Source organism: Triticum dicoccoides, chromosome 3B (assembly GCF_002162155.2).
Source record: "Triticum dicoccoides isolate Atlit2015 ecotype Zavitan chromosome 3B, WEW_v2.0, whole genome shotgun sequence".
NCBI lineage: Eukaryota > Viridiplantae > Streptophyta > Magnoliopsida > Poales > Poaceae > Triticum > Triticum dicoccoides.
This window is the reverse complement of record NC_041385.1, coordinates 641,639,497-641,663,153: the sequence shown is the minus strand read 5'-3', so window position 1 is coordinate 641,663,153 and position 23,657 is coordinate 641,639,497. Positions and strand designations below refer to the sequence as shown.

The window sequence follows — 23,657 nt, the reverse complement described above, 5'->3', positions numbered from 1 at the left end:
GTTGTCCCACTGAAGTCGTGCAGTAAAAGGGGGGCACGTTTTCATTCGGGTTCAGTACAGCTTAGCCCCACGCACAGTGCATAGATAGACACTAGATCAGCATCTGTTCTTCGACTTTTCTCTGCTCCGATCCTACGACGGTACGAGGCGATCACCCACCCACGAATATCAACGAGTTGTCAGGAGTAAGACGCGAGTGGCGGCCAGCTTCCGTCGTCACGATCCACCTAATTCGCGCTTATCTCGTGTACGTACGATGGATATGAATAGCTTAGGGCTAAATAAAGATCTGCGTATCGACTTGTTAACAACATCTCGAATATCTTCGTGTATGTAGCACGATGCAGTTGAAGCAGCTGAGCTTATCTGTTCAACTTCTTTTTGGCGGGCAGAATTAGAAACTATACTACTAGATCTATACTACCACATCGAGGCAGCAAAGATAAATTCAGAAACGAGGAGAGAAAGAAATTAGCATGGATTAAAAAAATAGGATAACGAGAAGCAATCATGGAGCACGAATTCTGCTCCAAGAATCACGATCCCCGGCGTAGATCCACGACCACGACGCTGACGTTGTCGGAGCTCCCCCGCGCCAGCGCCAGCTTCGCCAGCAGCATGGCCGCGTCGGAGCACGCCCGGTCGGACTCCGCCTTGCTCACCCCCTCGCTCGCCTTGGCCTCGCCGCTCGGCTGCGCCTGAGCCGTGGCCGGCTCTGGAGGGCCGTTGCTCCGGAAGCACGCCCTGGCGATGTCGCACGCCATCTCGTTGGTCACCACGTCCCACAGCCCGTCGCTGGCCAGGATCAGGCACTCGTCGGCGTCGCTGCGCTCCGTCACGGTCACCTCCGGCTCAGCCGTCACGAACGGCTTCAGGTAGCCATCCCCTGCGCGCGTACAAGTCAAGTTAGGCTCGGATCGGGACCCCGGAGGCAGAGCAAAGCTCCTGACGAGAGCGAAATTTGAACTAGAAAACTCACCTATGGCTCGGGACATGGCGAGGACGCCGAGCACCCGGGCACCGTCCCAGTAGATGACGCGCCCGCCCGCCGCCTGGATGCGCTCCAGCTCGTCCGGCCGGTCAGGCTGAGGAAAGTAAACCACGTAAGGTCATGGACAATTCGCGTCGAAACAGAGCGTGCCATGCGCGGTGACGCGAGGGTATACATACCTTGTGGTCGACGGAGAGTGCAACAGGCACGCCAGCGCGGGAAAGGACGGCACGGGAGTCGCCGGCGTTGGCCACGACGAGCTGGGTCGGGCTGACGACGGCCACGACGGCGGTGGATCCCACGTGGTCGCACCGCGAGGGCATCTTCTGCTCGCAGCGGCAGGCGGGCTCCTCGCTGCTGCGGGTGGTCGCCCAGTTCGCGGCCCGCTCGTCCAGCCGCGCGAAGCTCCTCTCCATCACCTCCTTCCACGTAGGCTCCTCGCCGGGCCCCGCCTTCTCGTGCTCCTCCGCCACCGCCTCATGCATCAGCTCCTGGCACGTCGTCGCCACCTGATGACACGAAACCATGTCATCAGCACCATTCTCTTGTGCAGAAACAACACGAATTGCGCTCATATGAAAGGAGAGTTCGACGTACGTGTGAGCAGCCGTGGCCATCGAAGACGCCGAAGAAGTGGGACTTGCCGGAGCCAGGCAGGAAACCCGGCCTGATGGAGACGGCGTCCTCCATCTCGCGACGACGACCGCATACAGAGGAGAACCCGAACCTTGGGCAACGCTCCGTGTTCTCGGACGCCGAGGCAGCGTCGGGGCACGGGCCAGACACCGTGCGCGGTATCCTCGGCCGCTTGCGGGCGCCGGCGTACTCCGCGGCCGACTGCTCGAGGTCGCTCGCGAGGCGGAAACGCTTCAGCTCCAACCTGCGGCGCCGCCTGTCCATCACCGACGAGGCGACGGCCGCAGCGGCCGCCGACGCCGAGACCGTGGCCACCGTGGCGGCGGTCGCCGGCGGCGACTTGGCTTCCTGGCAGCAAATCTCGGCCATTGGCAAGTAGTCGCTCGCTCGAACCCGGTCCCCCTAGATTCCCTCAACCCTCCGCCGCACGTCGGCGACGGAACTGCTCAGGCCTACACGAAACACCTCGACAAACGACACTGCCTTCGCGCGCGTTCCCAGCTAGTATGGCAGCAGTAGAAGCTAAGCAGCAGCAGAGGCGCGAGCCGAAACGAACCTCACACACGCGGGGTGGGGCGGTAGAAGAAGGGGAGCGAGGGTGCCCGTCGCCGTCATGCCGGGAGCGCCCGATAGCTACCGTCGCCGTGAGTCCGTGACGTGCTCACCGTCCGTCTCCACCTGATCTGGACGCGTGGGCGCGCCCGGCGGGCAGATCACGACACGTGCTCGCAATCTTGGCCCCACGGGGAGGTTGAAGCTAACGGCGGCGACGCCGGTGTTATCGCCCAGCACACACGTGGCGGCCCACGGCGAGACAGCCCGCCGCGACAGCTTCTTTATTGATGCCCGCGGGGCCCGCTCCACATGGGCTGTGCCTCCTGTGCCGCCCGGAAATATCACGGGGTTATTCTACTCCGGCCGCTCTGACCGGCCCATGCAGCGAGGGGTCATGGTCGGCGGGGCCATGGGTGCTCGGTGACCCGCATGGCAGCGGGCGAGGGTAGGCGCCATGGACGTGGGGAGGCGGGTGGAGGGATGGGGAGGGACACGTGGTGAGGGGCGGTCGCGATCGGTGGGAGGTTGGTCGGTCGTGGGAGGAGGGGACGCGTGGCGTGGAGGCCGGGGGAGCCTTTTGCCGCGCTGCGTTGCGTGGGGGTGAGGGAGGGGGAAGGCGGCCGGTAGTTGGGGGCTGGCGTGGCCACGTTGCGGTGGGGGCGAAGGGGAGGTGAACCTAGGGGAAAGGGGCGCGTGCGTGGCCGATGGATCTGCGTGGCGGAACTGGCGCCGTTGGGTGGCGTGCGTGACCACCGATCGTCGGCTCGGCGTGGGAAACCATTGGCGCGCACTTCGGCGGGGCTGACGGACGCGGCATGCAGCTGAACAGTGCTTCCTGCAGTGGAGGGACGCACTACGTGTTGTGTGGCAGTTGTCGAGGCTACTGTGCAGTCGGTACCACTGAACTACCGCGGATAGATGGACCGGAGGCAGTGGAGCGACGGAGGCTAAATTTTGTGCCTTGACCTTTTTGTGGTCACGTTTAGCCGGACCCGACCCAGTTACAAAAGTTTTCATGATATGATCTTTTTCCTACCGCCAAGGACCATGATGGTAGGCTTAAACAGGCTCACACCATGCGCACCGGCAGTAGGTTGACGACAGCCCCAGTCAACCAGCCGATACTGGGCTGACGTGTCGTAACTGTCCTACCGTCGCAAGAGACGGCGGTAGGGTGGCTAAAGCTACCGCCGCGAGGGGTGGCGGTAGGGTATGGGGCTCCTGCATGCCCGGCAGAGTTCTGTGACAGAAAGCAGGGATGTTTCTGCAGTAGGGTTTCACACCCTACTGCCACGCCCAACGGCGGTAGGGTGCGGCTGGCGTGGCAGAGTTCTGTGACTGAAAATGGAGAGTTTCGTACGATAGGTTTACGCAGGCTACCGCCAGGGTACCTGGCGGTAGCTGTGAATACCTACCGCCGTGTTGTCTGGCGGTAGGCTATTCTCTAACTTTTTTTTACAATAACTTGACCATTTGAATTAAACACTGATAGATAAACACACCAACAAAGTGTTTGCATATGAAAATATGATGACCTCACACATTATAGATAGTAAATCGATGTATCCAATAAGTTTAACATATCAAATAGGTTCAATTAGTAACATAGGTAGCAATAACACGACACCGAGTAGTTCAACATAACACAACTACTTTAAGTTAGCAAGTTCAACATCACTAGTTCCTCCCCCTCCCCCTCTTGGCGACACACTCCTTGTTCCTTTTCGAGCGGCCCTCGTCCGGCTTATTTGGGCGATGACGAGGAACTAGTTTCTGAAATGGTGATGGGCTCAAAATATCCTGGTGCGGATGAGATACCCTCTTCGCCTGGGTTGGCTGAGTCGGTGGAGGTCCGTCATTGTCGTCGTACTCCTCCTCATCTCCCTCATCGTCTTCTTCGCCGTCACCTCCTTCCTCTTCTCCCCCTTCTTCCTCTTCCTCCTCGTCCTCTTCTTCCTCGGTCTCGTGAACAAGGCGAGACGACGAGGCGGCATGGCTCGAGGAACCTCCGCCGGCGTGGCTTGAGGAAGCTAGGGCACGTGTCGACCGACCAGAAGGAGGAACATGCATGTCAACCGAGGCAGCGCACCCAAGCATGCCCGCTAGCCTGCGGCAATGGTTCATGGTCTTCTACAAAAACAAATATAGAAGATGGCTTGGATCGAGTTTAGAGTTGTAAGTAAGTAAGAACATGGCATGGATCAAAATTGGGATTGCTCGAATAGAATGCTATGAGGCTTAAAGTTATCTTCATCACTCCCCTCAGCTTGTTGTCACCCTCCAGGGTTCCGGGGTCAAAACTTAGCGCATTTGAGCCATCAAAAATGTTTCTGTTCAGCTTCGCGGCCTACAAATGCAAGGACCATAAATAAGTTAGCGAGAATGACCATGTCAACATCATCCTACTGCCGGCTTGTCTGCATTTCGACAAAAATTACCACTCTGTTCATCACGGGTGCATACTCCCTAAAATCACATTGCACATCTCCGAGGTTTCTCTTGTATGTTTCGAGATGTCGGCCATATTGGTAGTTGCGTCGTAACGGAATGTCATTCCATTCTTCACTGCAGGAGGAGGAAAAAGAATGGCATTTGATTTTTCAGCAAATTAAGCCATGGTGGTTGCATGCATGCAAAAAAAGCCATGGTGGTTGCATGCACATGCAAAAAAGGCTGCTTAGCACTCTGGGTCTTGGGCTTTGTTTATTTTTTTGATGAGTTTAGGCAGGCCTTGGTGGTCTGGTGGTGGTGGTTTTGGGATTCATGGGCCGTAGCAGCGAGCACCAAGCACGCTATTTAAAAAAAAGTGTGTTTTCTCAAAAAAAAGTGTGTTATGAGGAAGGAAAAAAACAGAGAGCAGAAAGCAGAGCCCGTTGCCTGCTCTGCTCTGCTCGATCCCCACCCAACCCAACCACCATCGTCGGAGGCACGCCGATGCCGCGACCACAGGAAGATGATTTCTTATTCCTAGATTGACGACGTGTAGGGTCTATTTTGGCGCCGAAGATGGGAGAGGAGCATCTGAGGTGAGGGGAGGATGGCGGCATAAAGGTGGCTGGTGGATGGCTGGCGGGTGTCTGTTTCTCCTACTTTAGTTGAATCGAATTTGACTGCGGCCGGTCCTTGTTGAAAGTTAAAACAGCAAACTTGATAACTCATTGTTGTTGTTTTTGTGCTGTAGGTAAGAACGGTTCTTGCTAGAAGCCCGTAGCAGCCACGTAAAACTTGCAATAATAAAGTAGAGGACGTCTAACTTGTTTTTGCAGGGCATGCTTGTGATGTGATATATGTTATTGTATGAGATGATCATGTTTTGTAAAAGTTATCAGCAACCGGCAGGAGCCTAATGGTTGTCTCTTTATTGTATGAAATGCAAATGCCATGTAATTGCTTTACTTTATCACTAAGCGGTAGCGATGGTGGTAGAAGCAATAGTTGGCGAGACGACCACGATGCAACGATGGAGATCAAGGTGTCGAGCCAGTGACGATGGAGATCATGACGATGCTTTGGAAATGGAGATCAAAAGCACGAGATGATGATGGCCATATCATGTCACATATTTTGATTGCATGTGATGTTTATCTTTATGCATCTTATTTTGCTTAGTACGGCGGTAGCATTATAAGATGATCCTTAACTAAAATTTCATGGTATAAGTGTTCTCCCTGAGTATGCACCGTTGCGACAGTTTTTTGTGCTGAGACACCACGTGATGATCGGGTGTGATAGGCTCTACGTTCACATACAACAGGTGCAAGACAGTTTTGCACATGCGGAATACTCGGGTTAAACTTGACGAGCCTAGCTGTTGGGGGAATGTAGCATGCAATTTCAAAAAAATTCCTATGATCACGCAAGATCTATATAGGAGATGCACAGCAACGAGAGGGGGAGAGTGTGTCCACGTACCCTTGTAGACCGAAAGCGGAAGCGTTAGTTAACGCGGTTGATGTAGTCAAACATCTTCACGATCCAACTGATCCAAGTACCGAATGCACGGCACCTCCGTGTTCAGCACATGTTCAGCTCGATGACGTCCCTCAAACTCTTGATCCAGCAGAGGGCCGAGGGAGAGTTTCGTCGGCACGACGGCGTGATGACGGTGTTGATGATGTGATCCGCGTAGGGCTTCTCCGAAGCACCACGATGATACTATCGGAGGAGTAAACGGTGCAGGGGGGCACCGCACACGGCTAAGACAATGTTGTCTGTTGTGCTTTGGGGTGCCCCCTGCCCCCGTATACAAAGGAGGGAGGGAGGAGGTCGGCGGCCAGGAGGGTGCGCCTATAGGGGGAGTCCAACTAGGATTCCCAATCCTAGTTGGAGTCCCCTTCCTTTTCCAAGAGGGGAGAGAGGGAAGGAGTATGAGAGGGAGAAGGAAAGAGGGGGGGCACCACCCCGTCCTAGTCCAATTCGGACCTGACAAGGGGGGGGGGGCGCAACTACCCTGCGGCCCTCCTCTCCTTTCCACTAAAGCCCATTAAGGCCCACTACTTCCTCTGGGGGGTTCCGGTAACCTCCCGGTACTCCAAAAAATGTCCTATCTCTTCCGAAACATTTCCAGTGTCCGAACATAACCTTACAATATATCAATCTTTATGTCTCGACCATTTCGAGACTCCTCGTCATGTCTGTGATCTCATCTGGGACTTCGATAAACTTCAGTCATAAAAACACATAACTCTTAATACAAATCATCATCGAACGTTAAGCGTGCGGACCCTACGGTTTCGAGAACTATCTAGACATGGTCGAGACACATCTCCGATCAATAACCAATACCGGAACCTGGATGCTCATATTGGCTCCTACATATTCTACGAAGATCTTTATCGGTCAAACCGCACAACAACATATGTTGTTCCCTTTGTCATCGGTATGTTACTTGCACGAGATTCGATCATCGGTATCATCATACCTAGTTCAATCTTGTTACCGGCAAGTCTCTTTACTCGTTCTTTAATGCTTCATCCTGCAACTAACTCATTAGTCACATTGTTTGCAAGGCTTATAGTGATAAACAGTACTGAGAGGGCCCAGAGATACCTCTCCGATACACGGAGTGACAAATCCTATTCTCGATCTATGCCAACTCAACAAACACCTTCGGAGACACATGTAGAGAATCTTTTTAATCACCCAGTTACGTTGTGATGTTTGATAGCACACAAGGTGTTCCGCCGGTATTCGAGAGTTGCATAATCTCATAGTTAGAGGAACATGTATAAGTCATGAAGAAAGCAGAGTAATAAAAATTATCAATCATTATGCTAAGCTAACGAATGGGTTTTGTCCATCACATCATTCTCTAATGATGTGATCCCGTTCATCAAATGACAACACATGTCCATGGTCAGGAAATATAACCATCTTTGATTAACGAGCTAGTCAAGTAGAGGCATACATGGACACTTTGTTTTGTCTATGTATTCACACATGTACTAAGTTTTCGGTTTATACAATTCTAGCACGAATAATAAACACTTATCATGATATAAGTAAATATAAATAACAACTTTATCATTGCCTCTAGGGCATATTTCTTTCAGTCTCCCACTTGCACTAGAGTCAATAATCTAATTCACATCGGCATGTGATTTAACACCAATAGTTCACATTTGTATGTGATTAACACCCATAGTTCACATCGCCATGTGACCAATACCCAAAAGGTTTACTAAAGTTAACAATCTAGTTCACATCGCCATGTGATTAACACCCAAAGAGTACTAAGGTGTGATCATGTTTTTGCTTGTGAGAGAAGTTTAGTCAATGGGTCTGCCACATTCAGAGCTGTATGTATTTTGCAAATTTTCTATGTCTACAATGCTTTGCATGGAGCTACTCTAGCTAATTTCTCCCACTTTCAATATGTATCCAGATTGAGACTTAGTGTCATCCGGATCGGTGTAAAAGCTTGCATCGACATAACTATTTACGACGAACTCTTTTATCACCTCCATAACCGAGAAATATTTCCTTAGCCCTCTTAGGTAACTAAGGATAACTTTGACCGCTGTCCACCAATCCACTCCTGGATCACTATCGTACCCCCTTGTCAAACTCATCATAAGGTACACAATAGGTCTGGTACACATCATAGCATACTTTATAGAACCTATGGCAGAGGCATAGGGAATGACTTTCATTCTCTTTTTGTTTTCTGCTGTGGCCGGGTTTTGAGTCTTACTCAACTTTACACCTTGCAACACAAGCAAGAACTCCTTGATTGTTCCATTTTGAACTACTTCAAAATCTTATCAAGGTATGTACTCATTGAAAAATCGTTATCAAGCGTTTTGATCTATCTTTATAGATCTTGATGCCCAATATGTAAGCAGCTTCACCGAGGTCTTTATTTTAAAAACTCCTTACAAACTCTCCTTTATGCTTTCCAGAAAAATTCTACATCATTTCCGATCAACAATATGTCTTTCACATATAATTATCAGGAAGGCTGTAGTGCTCCCACTCACTTTCTTGTAAATACAGGCTTCACCGCAAGTTTGTATAAAATTATATGCTTTGATCAACTCATCAAAGCGTCTATTCCAACTCCGAGATGCTTGCACCAGTCCATAGATGGATCGTTGGAGCTTGCACACTTTGTTAGCACCTTTAGGATTGATAAAACCTTCTGGGTGTATCATATACAACACTTCTTTAATAAATTCATTAAGGAATGTAGTTTTGACATCCATTTGCCAGATTTCATAAAATTTGGCAATTGCTAACATGATCCGGACGAAAATAAGCATCACTACGGTTTGAGAAAATCTCATTGTAGTCAACACCTTGAACTTGTCAAAAACATTTTTGCGACTAGTCGAGCTTTGTAGATAGTAACACTACCATCAGCGTCCGTCTTTCTCTTGAAGATCCATTTATTTTCTATGGCTTTCCGATCATCGGGTAAGTCCACCAAAGTCCACACTTTGTTCTTATGGATGGATCCCATCTCAGATTTCATGGCCTCAAGCCATTTCACGGAATCTGGGATCATCATCGCTTCCTCATAGTTCGTAGGTTCATCATGGTCTAGTAACATGACTTCCAGAATAGGATTACCGTACCACTCTGGTGCGGACCGTACTCTAGTTGACCTACGAGGTTCGGTAGTAACTTGATCTGAAGTTTCATGATCATCATCATTAGCTTCCTCACTCATTGGTGTAGGGATCACTGGAACTGATTTCTATGATAAACTACTTTCCAGTTCGGGAGAAGGTACAATTACCTCATCAAGTTCTACTTTCCTCCCACTCACTTCTTTCGAGAGAAACTCCTTCTCTAGAAAGGATCCATTGTTAGCAACGAATATCTTGCCTTTGGATCTGTGATAGAAGGTGTACCCAACAGTTTCTTTTGGGTATCCTATGAAGACACATTTCTACGATTTGGGCTCGAGCTTATCAGGTTGAAGCTTTTTCCCATAAGCATCGCAACCCCAAACTTTAAGAAACGTCAACTTCGGTTTCTTGCCAAACCACAGTTAATATGGTGTTGTCTCAACGGATTTTGATGGTGTCCTGTTTAACGTGAATGCAGCTGTCTCTAATGCATAATCCCAAAACGATAGTGGTAAATCGGTAAGAGACATCATAGATTGCACCATATATAATAAAGTATGGTTACGACGTTCGGACACACCATTACGCTGTGGTGTTTCAGGTGGCGTGAGTTGCAAAACTATTTCACATTGCTTCAAATGAAGGCCAAACTCGTAAATCAAATATTCACCTCCACGATCAGATCGTAGAAACTTTATTTTCTTGTTACGATGATTCTCCACTCCACTCTAAAATTCTTTGAACCTTTCAAATGTTTTAGACTTGTGTTTCATTAAGTAAATATACCCATATCTACTCAAATCATCTATGAAGGTCAGAAGATAACGATACCCGCCACGAGCCTCAACACTCATCGGACCGCATACATCGGTATGTATTATTTCCAATAAGTCATTAGCTCGTTCCATTGTTCCAGAGAGCGGAGTTTTAGTCATCTTGCCCATGAGGCATGGTTCGCAAGTATCAAATGATTCATAATCATGTGATTCCAAAATCCCATCAGCATGGAGTTTTTCATGCGCTTTACACCAATATGACCTAAACGGTAGTGCCACAAGTATCTTGCACTATCATTATCAACTTTGCATCTTTTGGCATCAATATTATGAATATGTGTATCACTACGATCGAGATTCAATAAACCATCAACATTGGGTGTACGATCATAGAAGGTTTTATTCATGTAAATAGAATAACAATTATTCTCTGTCTTAAATGAATAACTGTATTGCAATAAACATGATCTAATCATATTCATGCTTTGACACAAACACCAAATAACATTTATTTAGGTTCAACTCTAATCCCCAAAGTATAGGGGGTCTGCGATGATGATCATATCAATCTTGGAACCACTTCCAACATACATCGTCGCTTCACCCTCAACTAGTCTCAATTTATTCTGCAACTCCTGTTTCGAGTTACTAATCTTAGCAACTAAACAAGTATCAAATACCCAGGGCTTACTACGAGCACTAGTAAGGTACACATCAATAACATGTATATCAAATATACCTTCGTTCACTTTGCCATCCTTCTTATCCACCAAATATTTGTGGTAACTCTGCTTCCAGTGACCATTTCCTTTGCAGTAGAACCACTTAGTTTCAGGCTTAGGTCCAGCTTTGTGCTTCTTCACGGGAGTGACAACTTGCTTGCCATTCTTCTTGAAGTTCCCTTTCTTTCCCTTTGCCCTTTTCTTGAAACTAGTGATCTTATTTAATCATCAACACTTGATGCTTTTTCTTGATTTCTACCTTCGTTGATTTCAGCATCACGAACAGCTCGAGAATCGCTTATGTCATCCCTTGCATATTATATAGTTCATCACGAAGTTCTAGTAACTTGGTGGTGGTGACTAGAGAACTCTGGCAATCACTATCTTATCTGGAATATTAACTCCCACTTGATTCAAGCGATTGTAGTACGCATACATTCTAAGCACATGCTCACTAGCTGAGCTATTCTCCTCCATCCTTTTAGGCGAAGTACTTGTCAGAGGTCTCATACCTCTCGACATGGGCATGAGTCTGAAATACCAATTTTAGCTCTTGGAACATCTCATATGCTCCGTAAAGCATGGTGCACTAAACTATCATGTAGTCATCATATTGAGCTAGCCAAACGTTCATAATGTCTACATCTGCTCCTGCAATAGGTCTGTCACCTAGCGGTGCATCAAGGACATAATTCTTTTGTGCAGCAATGAGGATAAACCTCAGATCACGGACCTAGTCCGCATCATTGCTACTGTCATCTTTCAACTTAGTTTTCTCTAGGAACATATCAAAAACATAGGGAAGCTACACCATGAGCTATTGATCTACAACATAATTTGCAAATAGTATCAGGACTAAGTTCATGTTAAATTAAAGTTCAATTAATCATATTACTAAAGAACTCCCACTTAGATAGACATCCCTCTAGCCATCTAAATGATCACGTGATCCATATCAACTAAACCATGTCCGATCATCATGTGAGATGGAGTAGTTTTCAATGGTGAACATCTCTATGTTGATCATATCTACTATATGATTCACGTTCGACCTTTCGTTCTTAGTGTTCCGAGGCCATATTTGCATATGCTAGGCTCGTCAAGTTTAACCTGAGTATTCTGCACGTGCAAAATTGGCTTGCACCCATTGTATGTGAACGTAGAGCTTATCACACTCGATCATTACGTGGTGTCTCGGCACGACAAACTGTAACAGCGGTGCATACTCAGGGAGAACACTTATACCTTGAAATTTAGTAAGGGATCATCTTATAATGCTACCGCCATACTAAGCAAAATAAGATGCATAAAAGATAAACATCACATGCAATCAAAATATGTGACATGATATGGCCATCATCATCTTGTGCCTTTGATCTCCGTCTCTAAAGCACCGTCATGATCTCCATCATCACCGGCTTGACACCTTGATCTCCATCGTAGCATCGTTGTCGTCTCGCCAACTATTGCTTCTACGACTATATCTACCGCTTAGTGATAAATTAAAGCAATTACATGGCGATTGCATTTCATACAATAAAGCGACAACCATATGGCTCCTGCTAGTTGCTGATAACTCTATTACAAAACATGATCATCTCATACAACAATTTATATCACATCATGTCTTGACCATATCACATCACAACAAGCCCTGCAAAAACAAGTTAGACGTCCTCTACTTTGTTGTTGCAAGTTTTACGTGGCTGCTATGGGCTTCTAGCAAGAACCGTTCTTACCTACGCATCAAAACCACATTGATTTTTCGTCAAGTGTTCTGTTTTAACCTTCAACAAGGACCGGCCGTAGTCAAACTCGGTTCAACTAAAGTTGGAGAAACAGACACCCGCTAGCCACCAATGTGCCAACGCACATCGGTAGAACCAGTCTCTTGAACGCGGTCATGTAATGTCGGTCCGGGCCGCTTCATCCAACAATACCGCCGAATCAAAGTAAGACGTTGGTGGTAAGCAATATGACTATTATTTCCCACAACTCTTTGTGTTCTACTCGTGCATAAAACATCTACGCATAGACCTGGCTCGGATGCCACTGTTGGGGAACGTAGCTTGCATTTTCAAAAAAAAATCCTACGATCACGCAAGATCTATCTAGGAGATGCATAGCAACGAGAGGGGCAGAGTGTGTCCATGTACCCTCGTAGACCGAAAGCAGAAGCGTTAGTTAATGCGGTTGATGTAGTCGAACGTCTTCACGATCCAGCCGGTCCAAGTACCGAACGTACGGCACCTCCGTGTTCAGCACACGTTCAACTCGATGACGTCCCTTTAACTCTTGATTCAGCAGAGGGTCGAGGGAGAGTTTCGTCAGCACGACGGCGTGATGACGGTGTTGATGATGTGATCCTCGCAGGGCTTCGCCTAAGCACTATGATGATACTATCGGAGGAGTAAACGGTGGAGGGGGGCACCACACACGGCTAAGACAATGTTGTCTTTTGTGCTTTGGGGTGCCCCTGCCCCCGTATATAAAGGAGAGAGGGAGGAGGCCGGCGGCCAGGAGGGGCGCGCCTATAAGGGGAGTCCAACTAGGATTCCCAATCCTAGTTGGAGTCCCCTTCCTTTTCCAAGAGGGGGGAGAGGGAAGGAGTAGGAGAGGAAGAAGGAAAGAGGGGGGGGGGGCGCCGCCCCCTTCTAGTCCAATTCGGACCTGCCAGAAGGGGGGGGCAACCACCCTGCGGCCCTCCTCTCCTTTCCACTAAAGCCCATTAAGGCCCACTACTTCCCCTAGGGGGTTCCGATCTCTTCCAAAACCTTTCCGGTGTCCGAACATAACCTTCCAATATATCAATCTTTATGTCGCGACCAATCTTGACTCCTCATCATGTCCGTGATCTCATCCGAGACTCTGAACAAAATTTGATCATCAAAAACACATAACTCTTAATACAAATTGTCATCGAATGTTAAGCATGCGGACCCTACGGGTTCGAGAACTATCTAGACATGATCGAGACACATCTCCGATCAATAACCAATAGCGGAACCTGGATGCTCATATTGGCTCCTACATATTCTACGAAGATCTTTATCGGTCAAACCGCACAACAACATACGTTGTTCCCTTTGTCATCGGTATGTTACTTGCATGAGATTCGATCGTCGGTTTCATCATACCTAGTTCAATCTTGTTACCAGCAAGTCTCTTTACTCGTTCTTTAATGCTTCATCCTACAACTAACTCATTAGTCACATTGTTTGCAAGGCTTATAGTGATGAACAGTACTGAGAGGGCCCAGAGATACCTCTCCGATACACGGAGTGACAAATCCTATTCTAGATCTATGCCAACTCAACAAACACCTTTGGAGACACATGTAGATCATCTTTTTAATCACCCAGTTACGTTGTGATGTTTGATAGCACACAAGGTGTTCCGCCGGTATTCGAGGGTTGCATAATCTCATAGTTAGAGGAACATGTATAAGTCATGAAGAAAGTAATAGCAATAAAACTTATTGATCATTATGCTAAGCTAATGGATGGGTCTTGTACATCACATCATTCTCTAATTATGTGATCTTGTTCATCAAATGACAACACATGTATATGGTCAGGAAACATAACCATCTTTGATTTACGAGCTAGTCAAGTAGAGGCATACTAGGGACACTTTATTTTGTCTATGTATTCACATATGTAGTAAGTTTCCGGTTAATACAATTCTAGCATGAATAATAAACATTTATCATGACGTAAGGAGAGGAAATATAAATAACAACTTATTATTGCCTCTAGGGCATATTTCCTTCACTAGCATGTACAAACAATGCCTCAGAACACTGGAGACCGAAAGGTCGAACGTGAATCATATAGTAGATATGATCAACATAGAGATGTTCACCATTGATGACTACTCCATCTCACGTGATGACCGAACATGGTTTAGTTGATTTGGATCACGTATCATTTAGATGATTTTAGGGATGTCTATCTAAGTGGGATTTCTTAAGCAATTTGATTAATTGAACCTTAATTTAACATGAACTTAGTCCTGATAGTATTTGCAAATTATATTGTAGATCAACAGCTCGCGTTGTAGCTCCCCTATGTTTTCGATATGTTCCTAGAGAAAACTAAGTTGAAAGATGATAGTAGCAATGATGCGGACTGGGTCCGTGATCTGAGGATTATCCTCATTGCTGCACAGAAGAATTATGTCATTAATGCACCGCTTGGTGACATACCTATTGCAGGAGTAGATGCAGACGTTATGAATGTTTGGCAAGCTCGATATGATTACTACTTGATAGTTTGGTGCACCATACTTTACGACTTAGAACTAGGACTTCAAAAACGTTTTGAACACCCAGGAGCATATGAGATGTTCCAAGAGCTGAAATTGGTATTTCAGACTCATGCCCATGTCGAGAGGAATGAGACCTCTGACAAGTACTTTGCCTACAAGATGGAGGAGAATAGCTCAGTTAGTGAGCATGTGCTCAGAATGTATGGGTACTACAATCACTTGAATCAAGTGGGAATTAATCTTCCAGATAAGATAGTGATTGACAGAGTTCTCTAGTCACTATCACCATGCTGCTAGAACTTTGTGATGAACTATAATATGCAAGGGATGAAGAAAATGGTTCCCGAGATTTTCGCGATGCTGAAATCAACAAAGGTAGAAATCAGAAAATGGCATCAAGTGTTGATGGTTAACAAGGCCACTAGTTTCAAAAAAAGGGCAAAGGGAAAGAAAGGGAACTTCAAGAAGAATGACAAGCAAGTTGTGACTCCCGTGAAGAAGCCCAAAGCTGGACCGAAGCCTGAAACTGAGTGCTTCTACTGCAAAGGAAATGGTCACTGGAAGCAGAACTACCCCAAATATTTGGCGGATAAGAAGGATGGCAAAGTGAGCAAAGGTATATTTCATATACATGTTATTGATGTGTACCTTACTAGTTCTCATAGTAGCCCCTGATATTTGATACCTGTTCGGTTGCTAAGATTAGTAACTCGAAACAGGAGTCACAGAATAAATGGAGACTAGTTGAGGGTGAAGTGACGATGTGTGTTGGAAGTGGTTCCAAGATGGAGATGATCATCATCGCACTCCCTATACTTTCGGGATTAGTGTTGAACCTAAATAAATGTAATTTAGTGTTTGCGTTGAGCAAGAACAAGATAGGATCGTGTTTATTGCAATAGGGTTATTCATTTAAGATAGAGAATAATTGTTATTCTGTTTACATGGATAAAACCTCTATGGTCATACACCCAATATTAATGGTTTATTGAATCTCGATCATAGTGATACACATATTCATAATATTGAAGCCAAAAGATGCAAAGTTGATAATGATAGTGCAACATACTTGTGGCACTGCCATTTAGGTCATAATTGTGTAAAGCGCATGAAGAAACTCCATGCAGATGGACTTTTGGAATCACTTGATTATGAATCATTTGATACTTGCGAACCATGCCTCATGGGCAAGATGACTAAAACTATGTTCTCTGGAACAATGGAGCGAGCCAATGACTTATTGGAAATAATACATACCGATCTATGTGGTCCGATGAGTGTTGAGGCACGTGGCAGGTATCATTATATTCTAACCTTCACAGATGATTTGAGCGGATATGGGTATATCTACTTAATGAAACACAAGTTTGAAACATTTGAAAAGTTCAAAGAATTTTAGAACGAAGTGGAGAATCATCATAATAAGAAAATAAAGTTTCTACGATCTGATCGTGGAGGCGAATATTTGAGTTACGAGTTTGGCCTTTATTTAAAACAATGTGGAATAGTTTCACAACTCACGCCAGCTGGAACACCACAGTGTAATGGTGTATTCGAATGTCGTAACCATACTTTATTAGATATGGCACGATCTATGATGTCTCTTACCGATTTACCACTATCATTTTGGGGTTATGTAGTAGAGACAGTTATATTCACATTAAACAGGGCACCGTCTAAATCCATTGAGACAACACCATATGAATTGTGGTTTGGTAATAAACCTAAGCCGCCGTTTCTTAAAGTTTGGGGATGCGATGCTTATGTCAAAAGGCTTCGGCCTGATAAGCTCGAACCCAAATCGGAGAAGTATGTCTTCATAGGATATCCTAGGGAAACAATTAGGTACACCTTCCATCATAGATCCGAAGGCAATATCTTTGTTGCTGAGAATGGGTCCTTTCTAGAGAAGGAGTTTCTCTTGAAAGAAGTGAGTGGGAGGAAAGTAGAACTTGATGAGGTATCTGTACCTTCTCTCAATTTGGAAAGTAGCTCATCAGAGAAATTCGTTCCCGTGATGCCTACACCAACTAGAGAGGAAGCTAATGATGATGATCATGAAACTTCAGATCAAGTTACTACCGAACCTCATAGGTCAACCAGAACACAATCGACACCAGAGTGGTATAGTAATCCTGTTCTAGAAGTCATGTTACTAGACCATGGCGAACCTACAGACTTGAAGAAGCTATGATGAGCCCAGATTCCGATAAATGGTTTGAGGCCGTGAAACCTGAGATAGGATCCATGTATGAGAACAAAGTATGGACTTTGGTGGACTTGCCCGATGATCGGCAATCCATAGAGAATAAATGGATCTTCAAGAAGAAGACTGACACTAATGGTAATGTTACTGTCTACAAAGCTCGACTTGTCGCAAAAGGTTTTCGACAAGTTCAAGGGGTTGACTATGATGAGACTTTCTCAACCGTAGCGGTGCTTAAGCCCGTCTGAATCATGTTAGAAATTGCCACATTTTATGAAATCTGGCAAATGGACGTCAAAAACTGCATTCCTTCATGGATTTCTAAAAGAAGAGTTGTATATGATGCAACCAGAAGGTTTTGTCGATCCTAAAGGTGCTTACAAAGTGTGCAAGCTCCTGCGATCCATCTATGGACTGGTGCAAGCATCTCGGAGTTGGAATATACGCTGTGATGAAGTGATCAAAGCATATGGTTTTATACAGACTTTCGGAGAAGCCTGTATTTACAAGAAGTGAGTGGGAGCTCTATAGAGTTTCTAATATTATATGTGGATGACATATTGTTGATTGGAAATGATGTAGAATTTCTGGATAGCATAAAAGGATACTTGAATAAAAGTTTTTCAGTGAAAGACCTCAGTGAAGCTGCTTATATATTGGGCATCAAGATCTATAGAGATAGATCAAGACGCTTAATAGGACTTTCACAAAGCACATACCTTGACAAAGTTTTGAAGAAGTTCAAAATGGATCAGTCAAAGAAAGGGTTCTTGCATGTGTTGCAAGGTGTGAAGTTCAGTAAAGACTGAAAAGCCGACCACGGTAGAAGATAAAGAGAGAATGAAAGTCATTCCCTATGCCTCAGCCATAGGTTCTATAAAGTATGCCATGATGTGTACCAAACCTGTTGTGTACCTTGCCATGAGTTTGGGAAGGGGGTAGAATAGTGATCCAGGAGTAGATCACTGGACAACGTTCAAAATTATCCTTGGTTACTTTAAAGAGGACTAAGGAAATGTTTCTCGGTTATGGAGATGATAAAGAGTTCGTCATAAAGAGTTATGTTGATGCAAGCTTTGACACTGATCTAGATGGCTCTAACTCTTAATCTAGATACATATTGAACATGGGAGCAATTAACTAGAGTAGCTCCATGCAGAGCATTGTAGACATAGAAAATTTTAAAATACATACGGATCTGAATGTGGCAGACCCGTTGACTAAACTTCTCTCACAAGCAAAACATGATCACACCTTAGTACTCTTTGGGTGTTATAATCACATAACAATGTGAACTAGATTATTGACTCTAGTAAACCCTTTGGGTGATGGTCACATGGAGATGTGAACTATGGGAGTTAATCACATAAATATGTGATCTATTGGTGTTAAATCACATGGCGATGTGGACTATATTATTAACTCTAGTGCAAGTGGGAGACAGAAGAAAATATGCCCTAGAGGCAATAATAGAGTTGTTATTTTATATTTCCTTATATCACGATAAATTTTTATTATTCATGCTAGAATTTTATTAACCGGAAACTTGATACATGTGTGGATACATAGACAAAAAACCGTGTCCCTAGTAAGCCTCTACTAGATGTGGCACCCCGGCTCAGAGAAACCGGAACGCCCCGTATTCCAGCCCAGAGATCGAGGTGAAGTCTTCTGGAATACGACACTGCTTAGCATAGAACAAACCAGCTCTCTATTACAACACGAATATGAATACATGGTCTCAGATATTACAATTAATAACATCGGCACAGCGACACTATGTCGTCCACAGTTGCTCTATGCATGCAGCATAACAACTCGAGGCAGCAGAACCTCTACTGGCGGCAGAAGAACTATTGGCAGCGGAACAATGAACAACGATGATGGACCCCAATCTGCATGTACTCTGGATGGAACATTTATCCTAGCTTGTGAACATAGGAACCACACCAAACAAGCAAGTAATCCAGGCACGAACTGCAAACTGGCATGACACGCCAGGTCAGCACATTGAATGTACTTGCAAGCTCACAATAACCAAAAGCAGTCAAGACAAACAATAGCATAGCCTTGGCAAGTTAAAGCAATCATGAACAAGATACTCACAGAACAACATGGCATGCATAACTGAACATGATACAATTTTAGCATGGCACGATCATATGAACATGATTTTACTACATGCACCAGGTTAACATTCACATGCACCAACTTACTCTGCTCAGGTTACCTCGTAACCAAACGGTGATCATTCACAGATCACAAACGAAACCACACTTGGTTCAATAGGTTACCTCGTAACCAAATGGTGATCATCTCACGATCACAAATATCCAACAAACATTGGTATCCACGATACCACAGTGATCCTCTCTCGATCACAACCAACATCTTTCTCATCATCGAACCAGGGTTATTATTAATCAGGTTATCATTATTGTTGGCTCATAGTGTGACTGACTCCGAACTGGGCCCATATCCGCGGGCGCGGCTATCAATAGATTAAACACACACACTCTGCAGAGGTAGCGCACTTTACCCACACCACGGAACCCATGGCCTCGCACTCCCATACGTGTGGACCAACGACGTTCCGACAAAACCGATCTACTGCCATGACACTCTCCCGGCCACTCCGACCAACACCCCCTTTGGGTTCAGTCATGGGTGGCCCCGTGCCTACCAAAGGCATCAACGGCCACCGTCGTGGCAAAACAAAAATGGTCCCGAACATGGACATGTGCACATAACCAAACTCGGGCTCATAAGGCTTATGTCTGTCTACCTGATCAAGGTAGCGCACGCCCATAACCTTCCCTCCTTGGAGGCACCGGCGAGAGGCATGTCAATAGACCCAGTTAGGTCCTTCCCATAAAGGCAAATGTGGTTGCACTGGTCAGCTCGATTCAGTGGCACCATGACTCAGCCAACAGTTGTTCAAGTTCATTATTATCCGGTTAAACTTGAATGCAATAAGCTGAGCCATATTAAAATAACATGATGCAACTATGATGCATGAACATGATATCAACATAAGCATGGAGGTGCAACATAATCATCGAGCATAACCACAATGAAGCATATAACCAACTGTCGGGGATATACCCTGCGGTGTGACCCAGCTGGAGGAATGACCCGGCTGGGACTTGGTGTTTCATTTGTGACCCGACAGATTATAAGCCGGCAAATTGTAAGCCGACGGATAGATTATAAGCCGACAGATGGTAAGCCGATAGAAGGTAAGCCAGATGGTAAGCCAGATTGTAAGCCAGATGGTAAGCCAGCAGATGGTAAGCCAGATGGTAAGCCAGATTGTAAGCCAGATTGTAAGTCAGATTGTAAGCCGACATATATTGGTAAGCCGCCAGCCGTTAAGAAGCACACGACGTTAAGAAGCCCATGGTAAGACGTCAGAATAGGTTAAGTCTTAATCCGAGTTTGACTCTACATGTAACCCGCCCCTTCAACTTATATAAGGAGGGGCGGGGCACCCCAAGAGGGACAAGTAAGAAGAAATAATCTTTAAGGCTAGACACAACTAGGAGAGCCGGCGATACGGCGACTCCCTCGTGATGATAATGAGACCTAGCCACAAACAGCATGTAGGGTTGTTACCGGGTGATGTTTCTTGGGGCCCGAAGCTGTCTAAACCCTTGTCTTGTGTTGTGTCTCTTGATTCCAATCAACCCCTCTCAAGCTACCACATAGATGCGTTGGCCTCACGACTAAGTCCTCACTCTAGGACATCTGCCGTGACAAATCCACGACACCAACTGAGCATAGCATGTTAACGAGCATGATCATAACGCCACACGGGATCATAGCGACTACTAGCATCATGAATAAGTACCATGCAAGAACATAGCAAGAACACTACCAAGTAAGCATGTAACCAACTGGGTGCAAAGTAACATGCATAGCTACGATACTTGATAACAAACGGTAAATATGCATCAGAAAGAACACCATTGCTACCAGCATATACTACTACTATCAAGCATAACATGTGACAATGATACTAGCAAGTAGCACAAGGTAACAAGATGCATCATAACATATCATGAAGGTGGACATGAAACCATGAGCATAATCGAAACAACGACAACAGTAGCAAACAAGCAGGCAAATAACAGGCAAACTTTTATTAAATATTCAAGTAGAAACCATGGCTACTGCATGGCTATCATGCAAGTGGCTATTGTGGCTTGCCTGGGGGTGACGGAGACTCCGGGAAGAAGTGTGGTGAAGCCGCGGAACGAAACGCCGAACGATTCTCTCTCGAAGGGGGGCTGATTAGAGGCAAGGGCAAAATGGTCATTTTCACTATGGGACCACCTAGTGAAAATTTTACCAACAGAAAGAGCTCGACGATATGAAGATGTGAGCGTTGGTTTCACCTCGATCGGAGTTACGGTCGAGAAGATGTGAGGTGTTGAAGCTCAGGGACCAATCTATGAATAAACTTCAGCAAACATGCCCCTAGTGGAAAAACTGAAAACGCCTTCGGGCAGTTTACGCTTTCTGAAACGGTAAGCGCATTTTAAGCCGAGTTAAAGGTAATACGCTTTATAGAAGGGAAAGTGCATTTTGGATAATAAAAGGAAACAATATGCTTTCTGAAAACGAAGATGTATTTTTACAAATACGTTTTCACTTACTGAGTGGATAAGGCGGGGTCAACGCCTGGGATGCTGGCGAGTGGGACCGAGGGAGAGGCGGGGCCAGGCTGGCATCGTCTTCCTCCTCCCTCGCTCGGCCCCGAGCGAGACAGAGGCAGACGAGGCAGGGGCGATAGGAGGTGATGGGGCCGACCGGATCCGGCCACCCCGGGCTCCGACGAGAGCACCAGCGTGTGCAGGGAAGAGCAGCACAGCTATACCGGCCGTTAGTCTACGCCAGGGAGGGACACAACACGACGACGCTCGCGGGGAACAGAGGACAAGGGACGGCGACCGAACGCGGGGATGGCGACTCCGCGGGCTCCGGCCGGTCTGAGGACACCGGTGGGACCATGGTGTCTTGCGGATCCGTTCAGAGGCAAGGGGGCGTGCGGGGAGGGGTGCAACGGAGGGGAGGCCGCAACGACGGAGAAGGACCGAGGCGGCGGTGGTGGTGAGGTCTCCGGTGATGCGGGCACTCTAGCGAGGGGGCAAGGGGTCGGGGCGACTCGTGGGAGTGTGGGAAGTGTGGTGGACATGGAGGGGAGGCTAGAGGAGTACTGTGGTGGTTGGACTCAAGCTGAGACCGATGACCACCATAGATGAACGGCGAGGAAACAGCGAAGGAGAGGCACTCCTATGGGGGAGGAGGAGCGGGAAGAGGCTGGTGAGGTGCGGGAGAGCCTCAGGCATCTTATATAGGCATGGAGGAACGCTCTAGAGCTCACGGACGAGCTCCCGACCAAGCTCTAATGGTGGACAGGGGCAGCTTGCACTACAAAAAAAATACACTTCCGTGATGATACATGTTTGTCACAGTAGGTCGCGTTTTTTGTCATGCATGTACATCCATGACAATTTTATGACATAATCAAGATAGTCATACCTGTGCTGTCGTAGAAGTGTTCCATGACATTACCAAAATTATCATCACGGAAGTTTCCACTTCCATGACGATAAATCACGCGTCATAGAAGTGCTTTCGTCAAGGGTGACCCGACACGTGGCATCCACCGTAACGGGACGCAGTTAACCGCCGTTAAGCTATCGGGTCCGGTTTTAGATCCGATAACCCGCTAACAGCCACAACCGATGCTGATTTTCCATGTGTAAAATTCTCATTGGCCGACGGATCCACGCGTCAACTCCGTGTTGGCACAGGTGTCACTCACCCAACGGTCAAGATGCGCCTATGAGATGTTGACTTGTGGACGGGCCCAAAAGTGGCCCATAAATTTTAAATGGGCCGGCCCAACTGAAGGCCCATAAGATTTAGCGGACCATAATGGGCCGGCCCAGCTAAAGGCCCAACATTCTCTGTTAAGGCCCGTATGGGTAGTGTCAAATCGGCCCGTCAACGGCCTTTCCTAAACTTGTCATCATCGCGGTCCATGGTCACTTCTGGCCCGTTAACAGTCCGCTAAGTATTTGGGCTGAATTACGGCCCGGTGTATTTTCGGCCTATTAAAGGTCCTGCTTCATTTGGGCCCATTCACAGGCCATCAAAACTTTCGGCCCATAAACGACCGTGAAGGATTTGGGTCATATTCGGCCATGTCTGATAGTCGGCCTGTTAGAGGCCCACTATAGATTTGGGCCACTTTCGGCCTGTTGTCATTTTCGGCCTGTTAACGTCGGACGAAAACCATGGGCCATATGTGGCCCAACGTCATATCGGGCCCATTAACGGCCCATATAAAAATGACGATAATCGAGCCCGACCGAACCGGCCTGTTAAAGGCCCTTGTATTAGGTCGGCGCATTTACGGCC

The 23,657-nt window shown here is 46.5% G+C and overlaps 1 protein-coding gene and 1 long non-coding RNA gene across 2 annotated transcripts; both read right to left on the bottom strand.

The window, feature by feature from the left end:
- Positions 1–278: 278 nt before the first annotated feature.
- On the bottom strand, positions 279–2,210 carry LOC119277579 (probable protein phosphatase 2C 9). Its single transcript, XM_037558862.1, has 4 exons — positions 1,589–2,210; positions 1,171–1,500; positions 980–1,085; positions 279–886 (listed from the first exon to the last, which is right to left on the bottom strand). Exons 1-4 carry the CDS (start codon positions 1,994–1,996, stop codon positions 537–539), a joined length of 1,194 nt encoding a protein of 397 aa, XP_037414759.1. The 5' UTR covers positions 1,997–2,210; the 3' UTR covers positions 279–536.
- Positions 2,211–20,929: 18,719 nt separating this feature from the next.
- LOC119281718 lies at positions 20,930–22,541 on the bottom strand. Its single transcript, XR_005138516.1, has 3 exons — positions 21,887–22,541; positions 21,626–21,749; positions 20,930–21,517 (listed from the first exon to the last, which is right to left on the bottom strand). It is a non-coding gene; the product is annotated as an uncharacterized LOC119281718 (long non-coding RNA).
- Between the last annotated feature and the right edge of the window lie 1,116 nt (positions 22,542–23,657).